Consider the following 14481-nt stretch of genomic DNA (forward strand, 5'->3'; position numbering starts at 1 on the left):
GGGCAAGAAAAATAAATAGCAGGCATTCAAATTGGAAAGGAGTAAGTAAACTCAATTTGCAGATGAAATCATCTTGTGTATGCAAAGTCCTAAGGAATACACACGTACACAACACACACACAAACCTGTTAGAACGAATAATCTGGTTCAGCAAGGTTGCAGGATACAAGATCAGTTTATATAATAGAAATAATTCGTATTTCTGTATCCTAGAAATGAACAGTGAAAAGGGAAATGAAGAAAAGAGTTTTATTTACAGTAACACTGATAAATTGGATTTCATTAAAGGGAAGAAGCTTGTGTTTCAAAGGTATTCTGTTAAGAAAGTGAAAGGACTACTCACAGAACAGAGAGAAAATATTTGCAGATCTTTTTTTTTTTTTTTTGGCGTTATGCGGGCCTCTCGCTGTTGTGGCCTCTCCCGTTGCGGAGCACAGGCTCCGGACGCGCAGGCTCAGCGGCCATGGCTCACGGGCCCAGCCGCTCTGCGGCATGTGGGATCTTCCCAGACCGGGGCACGAACCCGTGTCCCCTGCATCGGCAGGCGGACTCTGAACCGCTGCGCCACCAGGGAAGCCCTGCAGATCATTTTTGATAAGGATCTAGTATCCAGAATATGTAAAGAACTCTTACAGTTCAATAATATAAAGACAAATAACCCGATGTAAAAACGAGCAAATGGTTTGAGGAGACGCCTCTGAAGAAGAGATACAAATGGCTAATGAGCATAAGAGGAGATGCACGACATATTCATCATTGGTGAAATAACGAAACCATGATGAGGCACTGCTTTATACCCATGGGAATGACTGTAATCAGAAAGATGGACAGTAACGAGTGTTGGATGAGGGTGTGGAGAGACTAAAATCCTGATAGACTCTGAGGAATGTAAAATGGTGCAGCCACAGTGGAAAGCAGTCTGGTAGTTCTTCAAAAAGCTACACAGAGTTACCATATGACCTAGCAGTTCCACTCCTAGATAATCTACCCAGGAGAAGTGAAAACGCGCCCATACAAAAACCTGTGCAGGAATTTATAGCCTTATATTCATAACAGCTCCAAAGTGGAAGCGACTAAAATGCCCATCAGCTTATGAGTGCACACACAAGCGTGGCATTCGCATAATGGAATACTATTCAGCCATAAAAAGGAATGAAGTGCATGCTGCATCATGGACGAGCCTTGGAAACATTACGCTAAATTAAAGAAAAAGCCAGACACAGAAGGCCACAGAGTGTATGATTCCGTTGAGATGAAATGTCCAGCATAGGCAGGTCCATTCAGGTAGACAGTAGGTCAGCGGCTGGTTGCCCGGCTCTGGGGAGTGCTTCTGTAGGCAGCGGGTTTCTTTTTGGGGTGATGAAGATGTTCTGGAAGTAGATGATGCTGATGGTTGCACAGCCTGTGATTATACTAAACACCACTAAGTTGTATACTTGAATTAAAAGGGTGAATTTTATAGTATCTGAATTATATCTCAATTAGAAATTGGTAAAATAAAAAGTGATGCAGGGGGACTTCCCTGGTGGCACAGTGGTTAAGAATCTGCCTGTCAATGCAGGGGACACGGGTTCGAGCCCTGGTCCGGGAAGATCCCACATGCCACGGAGCAACTAAGCTTGTGTGCCACAACTACTGAGCCTGCACTCCAGAGCCTGCAAGCCACAGCTACTGAAGCCCATGTGCCTAGAGCCCGTGCTCCGCAACAAGAGAAGCCACTGCAGTGAGAAGCCTGCGCACCGCCACGAAGAGTAGCCCCCGCTCGCTGCAACTAGAGAAAGCCCACATGCAAGAAACGAAGACCCAACGCAGCCAAAAATAAATTACAAAAAGCAGGGGGGGGGTGGTTTAAAAAAAAAAAAGTGGTGCAGCTTACCTTAATTATCTTTCAAAGGGCGAAAGTTTTAGTTTTGATAAAGGCTAATTTACTGATTCCTCTTTTACAGTTAGTGCATTCTGTATACCTGCAAGAAATCTTCGCCTATTTCAAGGTTGTGAAGATTTTCTCCTATGTTTACGTCGAGGATTTTTACAGTTTCAGCTTTTATGTTTAGGTCTGTGGTCCATTTCAAGAGAATCTTGTGCAGATTTTATGAGGCACAGGTTGAGGTTTGTCCTTTTCCCACGTGGGGTCCAGTCCCGGCACCTCTGTTGCGGAGACAGCCGGTCTTCTCTGCCCTGAATTGCCCTGTCTCTTTGGTTGGCCACACGGACCATGCACGTGGGTCCACCCCCCAGGTCGCCCACCCTCCTTGGTCTCCATGCCTTCCTGGACCAGTGCTTTGAATCAGGCACCATTGCCCGTATGTTACCAAAATCATTCAGGATATTTTTTTATCCAGGTAAAAAACAAATGAACCAGCTCCATCATTTCTAAGTGTCTAGCAGTGCTGTATCGCGCTCAGATCTCTAGGACTCTCTTAAGTCAGCTCGGGCCACTCTGACAGAATGCCCCACAGCACACACTGTTCCTTCCGGTCCTGGAGGTGGAGTCCCAGAGTAGGGGCCGGCACCCCCCAGCACGGCTGCTCCCTGTTCCCGCTGGGAGCGTCCCGAGGTGTGTGCTGCTCTCCTTGTGGTTGTGACTGGCGTTTCCCCGAGTGTTAGTGGTGCTGAGCGCCTCCCCACACGTGTCGGGGCCGCGTCTCTTCTTCGGAGAAATGTCAGTTCAAGTCTGTGGCCCAGTTCTCAGTTGGGTTATTTGTCTCTCCGTCGTGGAGCTGTCGGGGTTCCTTATGAAGCCTGGATAGTAACCCTTACCAGGCGTGTGGTCTGCAAACATCTCTTCCCGTTCCCGGTTTGCCGTTGCGCTCTGACGATTGTTTCCTTTGCTTTCAGACGTCTTAAAGTCTAATGTAGTCCCCTTTGTTACCCTTGCTTTCATTGCCTGTGCTTTAGGAGTGTATTGGGGAACACGGAGCTTTTCTCTCGGTCTGGCTCCTTGTCGCTTCCCCACCTCACTGCACTTCTCATGTCCCTGTGGTTTTGTTGTCTCACCGAGGACCGTCTCAGTAGTTTTCCTCCCAGAAGGGGCTTGGCTGCTGAGGGGTGTGGAGCCTTGCCTATCTGCAGGCATCGCAATTGTGCCTCGTTCTCAGTGATACTTTGGCATGGTTTAGAGTCTTCAGCATTTCTGAAATTCCACCCCTTCTTTTGGCAAAAGCCCCTTGGGAAGGAACCTGTGGAGCTGTTGGTGACAGAACAGCAGGGGACAGTTGGGGAAAGGCGGGAGAGGCAAGGCCTGGGCGGCCCGGTGTCCCCGGGAGGGACGTTGATTCCAGGTGCTCGTGCAGGGGGTGGGTGGCCGAGCTCACAGGGGCGCATGGGCAGCAGAGGGTGGGACCCGAAAGCTCAGCCCTGCAGAGCGCGTGGCCCCCGAGCATGTGGGCCGGTGGCCTGGGGCGTGCGAGGATGGCCAGGGCCAGGAGAGGCGTGGGGCTGGTGCAGGTGCAGGGGAGGCCTCTGGGGGACGGGAGTGTCCGGAGCCGTCAGGAGCTTGGGTGGGGCGGGGTGTGGGCCACGTGCGGGGGTGGCACCCTCGCTGCCACCACCCCCACCACCGGCCGGACTGTGCCATGGTTCCATTCCCGCACAGTGGACGTATGCCAGACCCTGAGTCGGCTTCTTGCCTCAGAAGAGAAATAGGTAAGCTTGACTGTTACCTTACAGCGTAAATTGTTGGGACTGGATCCTGACGATGGGCTGCGGATGAATGTGAGAGCGTCGCTGGCTGCTTTTCTGGATAAGAGTTGAAAGTCGGATCCCAGCCCACGGAGCTTTCTTTGGAATCCCCCTGCCTCGGTGACGCGCACGGGTGTACCGGTGTGTGCGCGGCCCGTGCAGGCTCTCTGGCCCGTGGTCGCCCCCGTGCCTGTGCAGGCACGTGACTCTTTTCTCCTGTGTCATGGTGGTTTTGATTATATTTATTGGAAGAGAATTGTAACGTCTGGATGTGATAATAAAAAACACCTTAGGAGCTTTGTTCATTGTGCATCGTGGGATTTGTTCAACTTGTTTTCTAGTAATTCCACTCTGTTTTCTTTTATGAATGCATCGGTCCAGCTCAGATTCCAAATACACAGTGTGTTCACGCAGGCGGCCTGCGGGACCCGGGCAGGCTGCCTCCGCTCCTGGCCCCTGGTCCTGAGGGCACAGCCGGTGACCCACTTCCCAGTCGTTCTGGAACTGAGTGCTCACTTTTTCAAGCAGTAACATTAACGCCTGCGCTCACTTGGGTTTAACAAGCAGCCTGGAAGGGCGTGTGCAGTCATCAGTGACCCCACCAGCCCTGACCTCAGCCCCCCGCGGGCGTCTCTCCCTGTCTGCGCGCCATGGAGGCTGCCTGGGGGGGTCGTCGGGTCAGGACGGTGGCGTTGGGGGGCAAACCGAAGGCAGCTGAGGACCCTGGGGCATCTTCTCCGGTGCCGGCGTCACACAATCTTGGGGTTGCTCTACGTGCCGCTCCCATTGCAGAGACCCAACGCCCCCAGTCCTGGTCGTGGAGACCACGGGTGGTGGTTGAAGGCTGGGTCGTGCCTCCACCCTCCAGAATCCCAGCCTGTGGCAGGACACACCCTCCACAGGAGCTGGAGGGGATCCTTCACCACGTGCGGTTTGCTGTCTGCCGCGAGCCTGGCACCGTGTTGGGTGCTGTACGCAGTGGTCACTTTCTGACCAAGTGGACACCGAAGGAGCCCCTCCGTTTTTTCTTACAGGAAGTACTGAGTCCAGAGGATGCGGCCGGTGTGGGGGGTGGACCACAGAGCCCAGTCCGGTGGCCCATGCAGGGGGACCCACGCCGCCCACCAGCAGCAGGTGGCCCCGAACGTCCGTGTGAGGCCGTGTCCCGTGTCCTGCTGGGCTTGGCCTCGTAGCTCGGTTGTGCTTTGATAGCCACCCACAGCAGTCATCAGCGAGCCCGAGTCCCAGCGGGGTGGCCACCCGGTGCCGAGCCCACCCCGTCACACGTGGCAGATGGGGCTCAGCTCGTGGCATTCTGCCCCTCAGACTACTGGCGGAACCCAAGGCGTGGACAGGCATGTTTATGCACTGCCGAATGGGAGTGCTAGCTGAGGGCAAGGACGGTGCTGGCCTTGCTGGGTCTCCGGCCAAGAGTCCTGCTGTGGTGGTCCTTCCGTGGCTGGAGCCTGGCTCTGCCATCACCCCAGGGTCTCTGCTGCTGGGAAGCCCAGGCTCTGAGCCAGGCCTGGGTCTCCTCCCTGCCAGGCACAGTACCTGGCACACGGCTGGTGCCTAGCAAGTGTCGGTGGAGCCAGCAGTGCCCCGGGAGTGGGTGCTTCCCTGCTGGGCGGGCCTGAAGACGAAGCGCTCACAGGGGCGGTTTGCGGCAGCCGTCGCAGAATCCCATGGAGACCTGCCGTGTGAGCAGGGAGTGCTGGCAGGGAGTCCCTGTCTTCGGTGGGTTTCCCTAGGGGTCCCCGGGGTGCGGTGCTGGACCCTGCCTACTGCGCTGTGATGACCCTGGGGGCCGACGAGTGTGTGAGCAGCAGTTCTCCAGACTTCTCAGTGGTGCTTCGTGGGTTTTCTATCTTCCCATGCTCTGGACGGAATGGGTGGTTTTTAATAACTCAGGGGAATGGGCGTCCTCTCGTTGAGATCAGTTAAATGTGTGCCTATGATCTCCCATGGGTGCTGATGCCGTCACCTTCCTAACCCTGAGGTGCACCTGAGGTGCTGATTTCTGTCCGGCCTCAGCCTGGTGCCCGCCAGGCTCATCGGCATCTCTGCTGCACATCGTGGGCTTTCATGTCCATCGATTAAAGCCCCCAGTACTTCTCTCCTTTTTGCTCATTTCCTTAGCTGTGTTATTCTAGATGAACTTGGTGATCTTTCTGTCTGCTGGCTTGTGGAGGTTTCTGGGAAGAGTGGAGGCTGCACTACATCTTAGATGTGGGTCAGGGTGCATCTCAGCCTTTGTGTCCTTGTCTAGGAGCACAGGAGACCCTCACTCACACGGGCCTTTTGTGGGGCTTGGGCAGGTTTTAGAGGAGATACATTTTTAGAGAATGAGAAGCCGAAGCCTCTTGCCTCAAAAAGTGCCACGAAGGAGGCCCGCACGTCCTGCGTGGACGATGGGTGGTGCCCACCCGCTGACCGTGTGGAGTTAGTGGCCTTCTGTCTTCTGCAGGTGCCCTACGAAACACTGAACAAGCGCTTCCGTGCCGCACAGAAGAACATTGACCGGGAGACAAGCCACGTCACCATGGTAGTGGCTGAGCTAGAGAAGACCCTGAGCAGCTGTCCAGCCGTGGACTCTGTGGTCAGCCTCCTGGATGGTGTGGTGGAGAAGCTCAGTGTGCTCAAGAGGAAGGTCAGTGCTGCTTCCGGGCCATGCTGCCTGCCCTGCCCCCAGGCTGCGCGCACCCCACAGGCGCACCCTTCACCCAGTTGTCCTGAGAAGGGGCCGCCTCCTGGGGGAGCTGCGGTGGAGGGGCCCCCCTCCCCTGCTGTCCGCGCTCTGGAGTCTGTCAGCTGTAAGGCCGGCTTCCCGACCCACATTCCTGTTCCTGTAGGGCCAGGTTATCCTGACTCCAGATGTCCCAGGGAGCCCAGGTCGGGGAGGCCAGGATGGGTAGTAGATTGATTTATTTTTTTCACAATTTCACCTCAGAACAGCACATAGGGTATCCTGTTTCTGGGAATGGTAGGTATGCCCACTGATAAGCCCTAAAAAGTGAGATAAGATATTTGAAAACATTTTATTCGCCAGAATTGGAGAGCAGGGGGTCAGGGGGGCTAGAAGGCGAGGGACCCCTGCTGCCTAGAGAGAGCCCCCAGCAAGGGCCTCACTGGCCAGTGACTCACGGCCCTTAGAGTTGGGGGCCTGATGGCAGGACCCAGCAGCACTACACCTCAGGTGAGGGTGCCCAGAAGTGAACTTGCTGGGAGAAGCACTGCCGCCCACCCCCTCCTTCAGCCTGGTCTGAGTGGTCCCAGCAGGTGCTGCCTCCAGGCTCCAGGTAGAGTAAATGCAGTTCTCTTGAGTGGAGGATGCCTTCCATCTGAGCATCAGATGGTTCAACTACAGTAACCAGGACAGGTACACAAGACACCACGACTGCAACACAGCAGGAATAGAAAGAGATCTGCACAGACTTCGGGTACAGAAACTATCAAGTACCATACTTTACTGTGCTTAAAGAATGAAAAAATAGCTTGAAAATATCTGCAGGGAGTAGAAAGTATGTCATTTAAAGTTAAAAAGAACCAAGTAAAAATACAAGAAGTGAAAAGTAGCAAATGAAAAACTCAAATGTTTGCTTACAACAAACATTTTAACACTTAACAATCAGACCAAGCTGAAGAGAGAGTTAGTGAGCTGGAAGGTGGGTCTGAGGAAATTACCTAGAATACAGCACAGGGATGAAGAGATGAGAGTGCATGAGAGGGTGAGAGATTAGGGAACAGAGCAGGGACTGTGCAGTGGGCCAGAGTCCAGGAGAGGCGGGCGGGAGAATGACGCGGAGACATAAACAGGTTAAATACAAGTAAACGTAACTAGGACTTTCACAGTGAGGCTGAAGAAAAGAGAGACAGAAAAATCTTCAAAGCAGGTGGAGGAAAATCCACTTGTCAAGGAGCAGCAAGTATCCTGACAGCTGACTTCTTGATGCCAGTTGGAAGCCAAACCTTGGTGGAATGTGCTGGAGGGAAACAAGGGCCGACCAGAATTCTGGACCTGCTGTCCAGTGCGTAGCCACCAGCCACCTGTGCCCACTAACATTTAAATGGAATAAAATCAAGAATTCCCTGCTGGGGTTGCACGAGCTACACTTCAGATGGTTGACAGTGGCTGCCATGTGACGCGCAGACGTAGGGCACTTCCACCTGGCTGTCTTAATTTTGAGCAAAATTGCCTTTAAGGGAAAGTATTATAAAAGATAGAAAGTCGTGTTATAATGACAAGTAGTTTCATTAACCAGGAAGCTATGACAAAGTTTAAGCTCTACGCCTCTGGCAGCATAGCCCCAGCGTATGTAAAGCAGTCACATCCCTGAGGAGGTGGACAGACCCTGCCATCCGCTCGGTGGCAGCAGCCCCGCACACTCTTGCTGTCTGTGGCCCTGGGCCCCAGCTCCCCTCTGACCTCCTTGCCTCCCGGTCCTCGGCGATGGGGGTGGCGTGCCCGGTCTCCACCCATCCTGAGCGCCCCCTCTGCTCGCGTGTCACAGGCGGTGGAGTCCATCCAGGCGGAGGGTGAGAGCGCCAAGCTCTGCAAGCGCAGGATCGAGCACCTCAAGGAGCACAGCAGCGACCAGCCGGCAGCGGCCAGCGTGTGGAAGAGGAAGCGCATGGACCGCATGATGGTGGAGCACCTGCTGCGCTGCGGCTACTACAGCACGGCCGTGAAGCTGGCGCGCCAGAGCGGCATCGAGGTGGGCGCGGGCCGCGGCCTCCCAGCCCTTCGTGGAGGCTGCTCTCGGCCGCTCGCGCGTCCTGAGCCGGGAGGTCCCCTCCCGCCCGCGACGGCTCTAGGGGTGCGTCGCACCTGCCGCATGGTTTGCACGTGTTCCGAGGAGCTGGAGTGTGGACAGGGATCCCTCCCCGCACCGCTGCCCGCTTTCCTGCCGCCAGGCGCGTCCCGTGACTGTCCCCCTGGGGTGACGCCTTTCTCTGGGGTCAGGCACGTTTTCCATCTGTCCGTGTGTGGTGACCCCGGGGGTGCAGGTGTGGAAGTACTCGATACCCTAGGCTGCTGGCCGGTGGCGGAGGGCCTCTGCAGGTCGGCCCGCACCTTTCTCTGGCCTTTGGGGCTGTGTGGCTGGGGGCAGTGGTACCCTGGTGTCCCGAGGGCAGCCTTCACTGGGGGGGCGGGGGGGCAAGGAACAGTTGCTCGGGCTGCTCAGACCAGAGTGCGTGGCCAGCCGACCCTGTCCACGTCCTGTGTCGACCAGAGCCTCTGGCGGCAGAATCCGTGTGGACGGCAGTGTCTCCCTCGTCTCCACGTGGGGTCCCGTCTCAGCCTGCTCCTCTGCCACATGCTCGGGACCCCCTGGTTCCGCCCCTCCTCACTCTCAAGTTCTCAGTCTGAGCGCTGCTGGCCGCCTGGGGCCTACCTGCCCCCCCGCCAGTCCCATCCCCTGGCAGGGCTTAAACGTCACCCGTGTGTGTGTGGCTCCCACCCTGGGTCGAGGGGCTCAGCCCTAGCTGCTCGAAACCCCAGCATGAGACCCTGCCCCCTGTCCCGGCAGGTGGCCTTGGGTCCCTGACAGCATCGTGCTGTCACCCCCACACCGGCATCCGCAGGTCCTCACTGTGCGCCCTGGCCCCACTTCCTGCTGTGTCCATGTCCCTGTCTAGTTCCAGCCCTAGGCCTTTCCTTCGACGTGGCTGACACGCTCGTGCAGTGGGGCTGGGGACGGGAGGCTCCTCACCCTTGCACCCCAGTCCCGGGCGGCTCCCCGGAGCTGCATGTGCCGCGTGCCCAGGCTCCTGCTGTGGGCGGCAGGGCCACAAGTCTCAGCTCGGTGCCCAGTGGTCCCTGGTGCCTGCTCTCCTCACCCCTCCCTCCGCTGCCCAGCACAGCCAGCTTCTGACCGACGGGCTCTCCTAGCCTCACATTCCTGGCACAGCCTGTCCATCTGCGGTGGGCGTCAGGCTTCACTCCCGCGCCCCCTCCCCCCCGCACACCTGCGAGGGCGTGGCCACGCACACCTGCGGTGGTTGGTGAGGCACGAGCTCCCCACGCCTCCTGGCCCCCAAACGTGTACCTTGTAGAGGGGAGAAGCACGAAGTCAGACGAGATTTGCTGAAGGTGACGTGTCTGCAGAAGTGCCAAGAGGGACGGGAGGGCGGCGGGGGAGGGGCTGGTGGTCCTCAGCAGAAGGGCGCAGCCCCAGGAGATCGGCGTGCACCTCGTCGAGGAGACAGTCCTGGAAGGGGGTTTCCACAGGAGCCCCCAGCTTCACACAGGGCGCGGAAAGCCAAGTCTCTTTCAGAAGCAGATGCAGGAGGACATCCTCTTGGCCTTGGGGTTGGGCGAGGCCTCCCAGGAAGAGGCTGCAGCTGGGGCTCCTTAATGTCAAGGACTTCTTTTCATCAAAAGACACCACGAAGAGGGGGAGTGCGGGCTACGCAGACGGCCAAGAAGGGAGGAACGCCCGGTGGAGTCCACTGTGGTCCCTGCTTGCGCCTCCTGGGAGCGGACTGTGGTTGGCGCTCGCTCTGGCCCGCCTCCCGCCGGCTGGTTTAACATCTTCACTGTGGCTCCCGTAACTGAGGGTCCAAGGATGTCAGAGGACCGTCAGCAGGAAAGGAAAGACCTGGAAAGACCCGGGATGCCGGGGGGTGTGCAGGCAGGAGAGGCCACCTCTTGGAATTTAGAGCAGAACTGGAAAAGGTGGGAAATGGGAGAGAAGAAAGACTAGAATGTCGTCTGGGCGCCTGGCCTTGCCCAGTGGGAAGGGTTCAGGAGAAAGAAGACAGTGGAGAAATGGCCAAGGAAGCGACATGAGAAAGCCCACCTCTGCAGTGAGGGCGGTGAGCAGAGAACTGGATTAGTGAGTCCTGGTTGCGGCAGCCACGGGGTACCTCGTCATCAGAGCTCCCCTCGGGAGGGCAACGCCAGGTAGCAGCCGGGAGGAGCAGCGGCCGTGGCGCTCGGCCCGCCACACTCCCAGCCCTGTCTGACTGGGTCCTGTTCTGTAATCGTCGGTCAGGACGGGGAGGTTGGGGGTGCCTCTTGCGGGCCCAGCCGCCGTCCCTACTGAGGACGTGGGTAGAGCTGCCCTTGTGTGGCCACCCTGACCTGCCCGCTGTCTGGAGCGGCCATGCAGGAGCTGGAAAGCTGACAGGGCATCTCCAGTGTTCCCCCCCCCACACACACACAACAGGAGCACACCCCGGGCCCTCTGGTCAGCTGCTCTTCTGCCCTTGACCCATTTGGTTCCGCAGGAGATGCTTCAGGAGCTAGCTGGTCCATGGGTAACTGTACTCGATTATTTCTTCTTGTTAATTTTGCTGTAAGTGCCTGGTTTTCACTGCAGCATCAATAGCTATATGCATTCAGTGACTTTCTCTTGAAATAGAATAGGTGTCTCTGGGGCTTCCCTGATGGCGCAGTGGTTGAGAGTCCACCTGCCGATGCAGGGGGCGTGGATTCGTGCCCCGGTCTGGGAGGGTCCCGCGTGCCGCGGAGCGGCTGGGCCCGTGAGCCATGGCCGCTGAGCCTGCGCGTCCGGAGCCTGTGCTCCGCAACGGGAGAGGCCACAGCAGTGAGAGGCCCGCGTACCACAAAAAAAAAAAAAAAAGGTGTCTCTTACTTAAAAGCTTGCACCTTAACGCTGCATCCACCAGTAGGACCCTGTGTCCTTTTGCAGCACAGCTCCCACAGGGAGCTTGACATGGCCTGGTGCCTGGGTACGGAAGTTCGGTGGCGAGCTCCTGGCTTGCTTTGCCGTGGCAGACCTTGGTCGAGAGAGTGTGGGCGAGAAAGCTCTCTTGTCCTGTGCTCTGCAGTGCCCAACAGCCCATGAGGCCTGAGCGGGGACCCTGGAGACACGGGGTTCCAGGGATGTTTGGGTTGGGTGTTCCACCTGGTAACTGAGAAAACGACCTTCACTAACGTTTTCTGCTCGAGTCTGTTCCAGATGGAAGAGAAATTTACCTTTTGAAATTTTCGTTTTCTTCTAATGACCCCCCTCCTTTTGTGATGTCTGAGCATTCATCACCTTGCCGTGTGCGACCAGGGAGGTCCTTCTCGCTGGCTGTAACCCAACCTCTTGCTGGGGGCCTTGCTCTTCCCGGCACCACACAGAGCCCCCTTGACTGCAGCAGGTGTGCACTTGAGTTGGTGGCTTCGTTCCTGCGGGTCCCTGGCCCTGCTGGGATCCTCCTGCCCCGCAGATGCAGCTGCACTTGGCCTGCCCTCCCAGAGTGCCAGGCCTCGGGGAAGGAGAGAGGGGAGCAGACGGCGGAGGGCAGAGTTGCAGCCCCTAACCACCCCGCTGCCCCTTCTCAGAAATCTAAACTTTAAACCAATCTGCAGAGCAAAACACAGAAAATGAGAGTGTGAGCTGCTGGGGCCTCCGCGGCTGCCCTGAGAGGCGAGGGGGCAGACCTCTGCCCTTCAGGGCCCCAGGTTCTGGCAGGGCCTGGGCTCTCAGGGGGCCTGGGAGCCAGCATCTAACTGGGGCGCAGGCCTGCCTGCTGTGCAGACCTGGCCCGCGGAGGGGCTGCCCCGGCAGGGGGCGGGGGTGCTCCTATAAGATGAGACTGTCGGGCCGGCCTTCGGCGGGTCCGGGGTCCCCTGCTCTGAGCCAGTACTTCCTTCCCTGCAGGACTTAGTGAACATCGAGATGTTCCTGACAGCCAAAGAGGTGGAGGAGTCCCTGGAGAGGCGAGAAACAGCCACCTGCCTCGCCTGGTGCCACGACAACAAGTCCCGGCTGCGCAAGATGAAGGTGTGCGGGGCTGCGCCTGGGCGGGGCTCCTGGGGGCGGGGCTGCGCCTGGGCGGGGCTCCTGGAGGGGCGGGGCTGCACCTGACAGGGTTCTTGGAGGGGGCAGGGCGCGCCTGGGCAGAGCTTGCAGGGTGGGGAGGCAGCTTCGCCACCTGCAGTAGAGCCGAAGTGCTTTCACCTGTTGGTTCAGAGTTCTGGGGTTCTGATTCATAGTGGAGGATTATTGGGTTTGGTATGGGTTTTGGGGTTTTATTGGGGGTGGCGTTTGGGTTTTAGGTAAAATCCCAGAAAAGTGCACCCCCTCTGCATTATGGTTTGGCCAGAAGTTCTGAGCACGAGGTGTTGACCGGGCTTGCGCTGCGCGTGGCCGCTGCGGGGGGGGGGGGGGGGGGTTGGCGCCGGGTTGGCCCACACACACGTGGGGAAGCCGGTGGGAGCGGGTACCCGCCTGCCAGGGTGCAGAGATCCAGGCTGGGATATTCTCCAATACAGCCTTTCTTGAGACCCACAAGCAGCTTTAAAAATAGGCACTTAAACGTAAATTGCAGAATTTAAACATCCTTACTGAAAGGTGTCATTTGCCTTAGGGCTTGCAGAAATGCTTGATTGTATTAACCTTTCCTGCCTCTGTCAGAAAAACTTTGTCTTCTGTGTTCTAAACTGAGTGCCTCTAACCCCGCCCCGTTGAGCTTGTCGTGTGCACATAGTCACCAGCCAAGGGTGACACTCTCTGCCACCCAGGGCCGCCAAAGCGAGCACGACGCGAAGACGGGACGGAAAAGTAGAGTGGCCAGTGGCTCCCCTAAAGAGAGTGAGGATCTTGGTATGGAAACCATAAAAGGAAAGCCAGAATTGGTATGTAACACGCGCCCGCTCTCCTGCTCCACCCCCACGGCTGTGCGCTCGGTGGGGACCAGGGCAGAAGGAAAATAGGCCTCCGGTCGCGAAAGGCGGTTTCTACAAGCCCTGTTCCCTCCCAGAGAACACTGCTGCTTGGCCAGGGCACACCACGTGGGCCGGGTCAAAGCGGGGGCCTTGCAGCTACCAGGGGCGGGCTGGCAGGGGCCGAATCCACGGATGGTACATTCCTGTGACCTCGCCGTGTAACTTGAAGGAGCATAAGTAGTCGTCCAGAAGCGCACTTGGAGAACAACCTGATGCCACTGGAACGTGCTCAGTACAAGATAGCGTCTGAACACAAGTCAGTGCGCAGGCACTGTACAGTTCGTACATGTGTGGGCACACGTGAGCTCCTGCACTAGATCACACTCGCAGGCCGGGGAGGGGAGGGAGCTGGGGCGGGGGGTCAGGGGTGCCCGTGCCAGATGCCAGGGATCCCTCAGAGCAGTGATGAGATTCTAGACGAGAAAAGAAACTCTGAGACCCACGTTTCCCGCAGTTGAGAAATACATCCAAGGGTAGGCGCAGCAAGGAAAGTCTCCGGAGTTGACCTGGGTCTCTGGACACGTCAGGCTAACAGAGGCAGCAGCGTGTGTGCCGCGTGTCTGCAAACTCGGAAGGGGTCATAAATGGGAGAACGCCACGCCTTTCTCAGACAGCACGGGGCGTGTTCAGCCAGCAGCACATGACGTCACCCAGATCGTAGCCGTCCACGTGGAGTGTGACCGCCTGCTTCCCTCTCAGCGGACTGTTTGAAGGTTAACCTGGAGAGCAAAGAGCCACCGTAAATAACGCTACGCATTTCCACGTGTCAGTTGTGTAAAGCTGTGGCCCGGCGTTTACCCGTGGCGCTCCTCGGCTGCACATCCACCGGCGGCCCCAAGCGGAAGCAGTCACCTGGTCCCCGGAGGCAGGCGGGGCCTCTCCCCAATGCTCCCCCTCTCGGCCCTGCTGGTCTGGCCTCTGAAGGGGGCGTGTCCTCTTCACTGGTTCGTGCGGCACCGCCCAGGCGGCCTGCGCCCTTCCCCAGCCAGTCGGGGGTCAGGACAGACTGCTGCCCAGGGCTTCGTCCCCCGTGCAGAGGGCAGGGAGTGGGGCTCGGGCTGGGAGACCGCCTTCCCTGAGCACCTGTGGGGTGGATGTGTGGGCACCAGGTAAGT

The 14481-nt window shown here is 57.5% G+C and overlaps 1 protein-coding gene across 3 annotated transcripts in view; it reads left to right on the forward strand.

Moving 5' to 3' along the window:
* The window catches only part of MAEA (macrophage erythroblast attacher, E3 ubiquitin ligase), a 31274-nt gene that overhangs the window by 9296 nt on the left and 7497 nt on the right, over window positions 1–14481 (forward strand). The window contains exons 2-5 of one of the 3 annotated variants that reach the window (XM_079919869.1): window positions 6149–6331; window positions 8193–8396; window positions 12300–12422; window positions 13163–13276. In XM_079919869.1, coding sequence (XP_079775995.1) covers window positions 6149–6331; window positions 8193–8396; window positions 12300–12422; window positions 13163–13276 — 624 coding nt within the window. The remainder of the gene's footprint in view (window positions 1–6148; window positions 6332–8192; window positions 8397–12299; window positions 12423–13162; window positions 13277–14481) is intronic. The other 2 variants (XM_079919870.1, XM_079919871.1) reach the window with 2 other exon arrangements.

This window comes from Stenella coeruleoalba (assembly GCF_951394435.1).
Source record: "Stenella coeruleoalba genome assembly, chromosome: 4".
Taxonomy (NCBI): domain Eukaryota; kingdom Metazoa; phylum Chordata; class Mammalia; order Artiodactyla; family Delphinidae; genus Stenella; species Stenella coeruleoalba.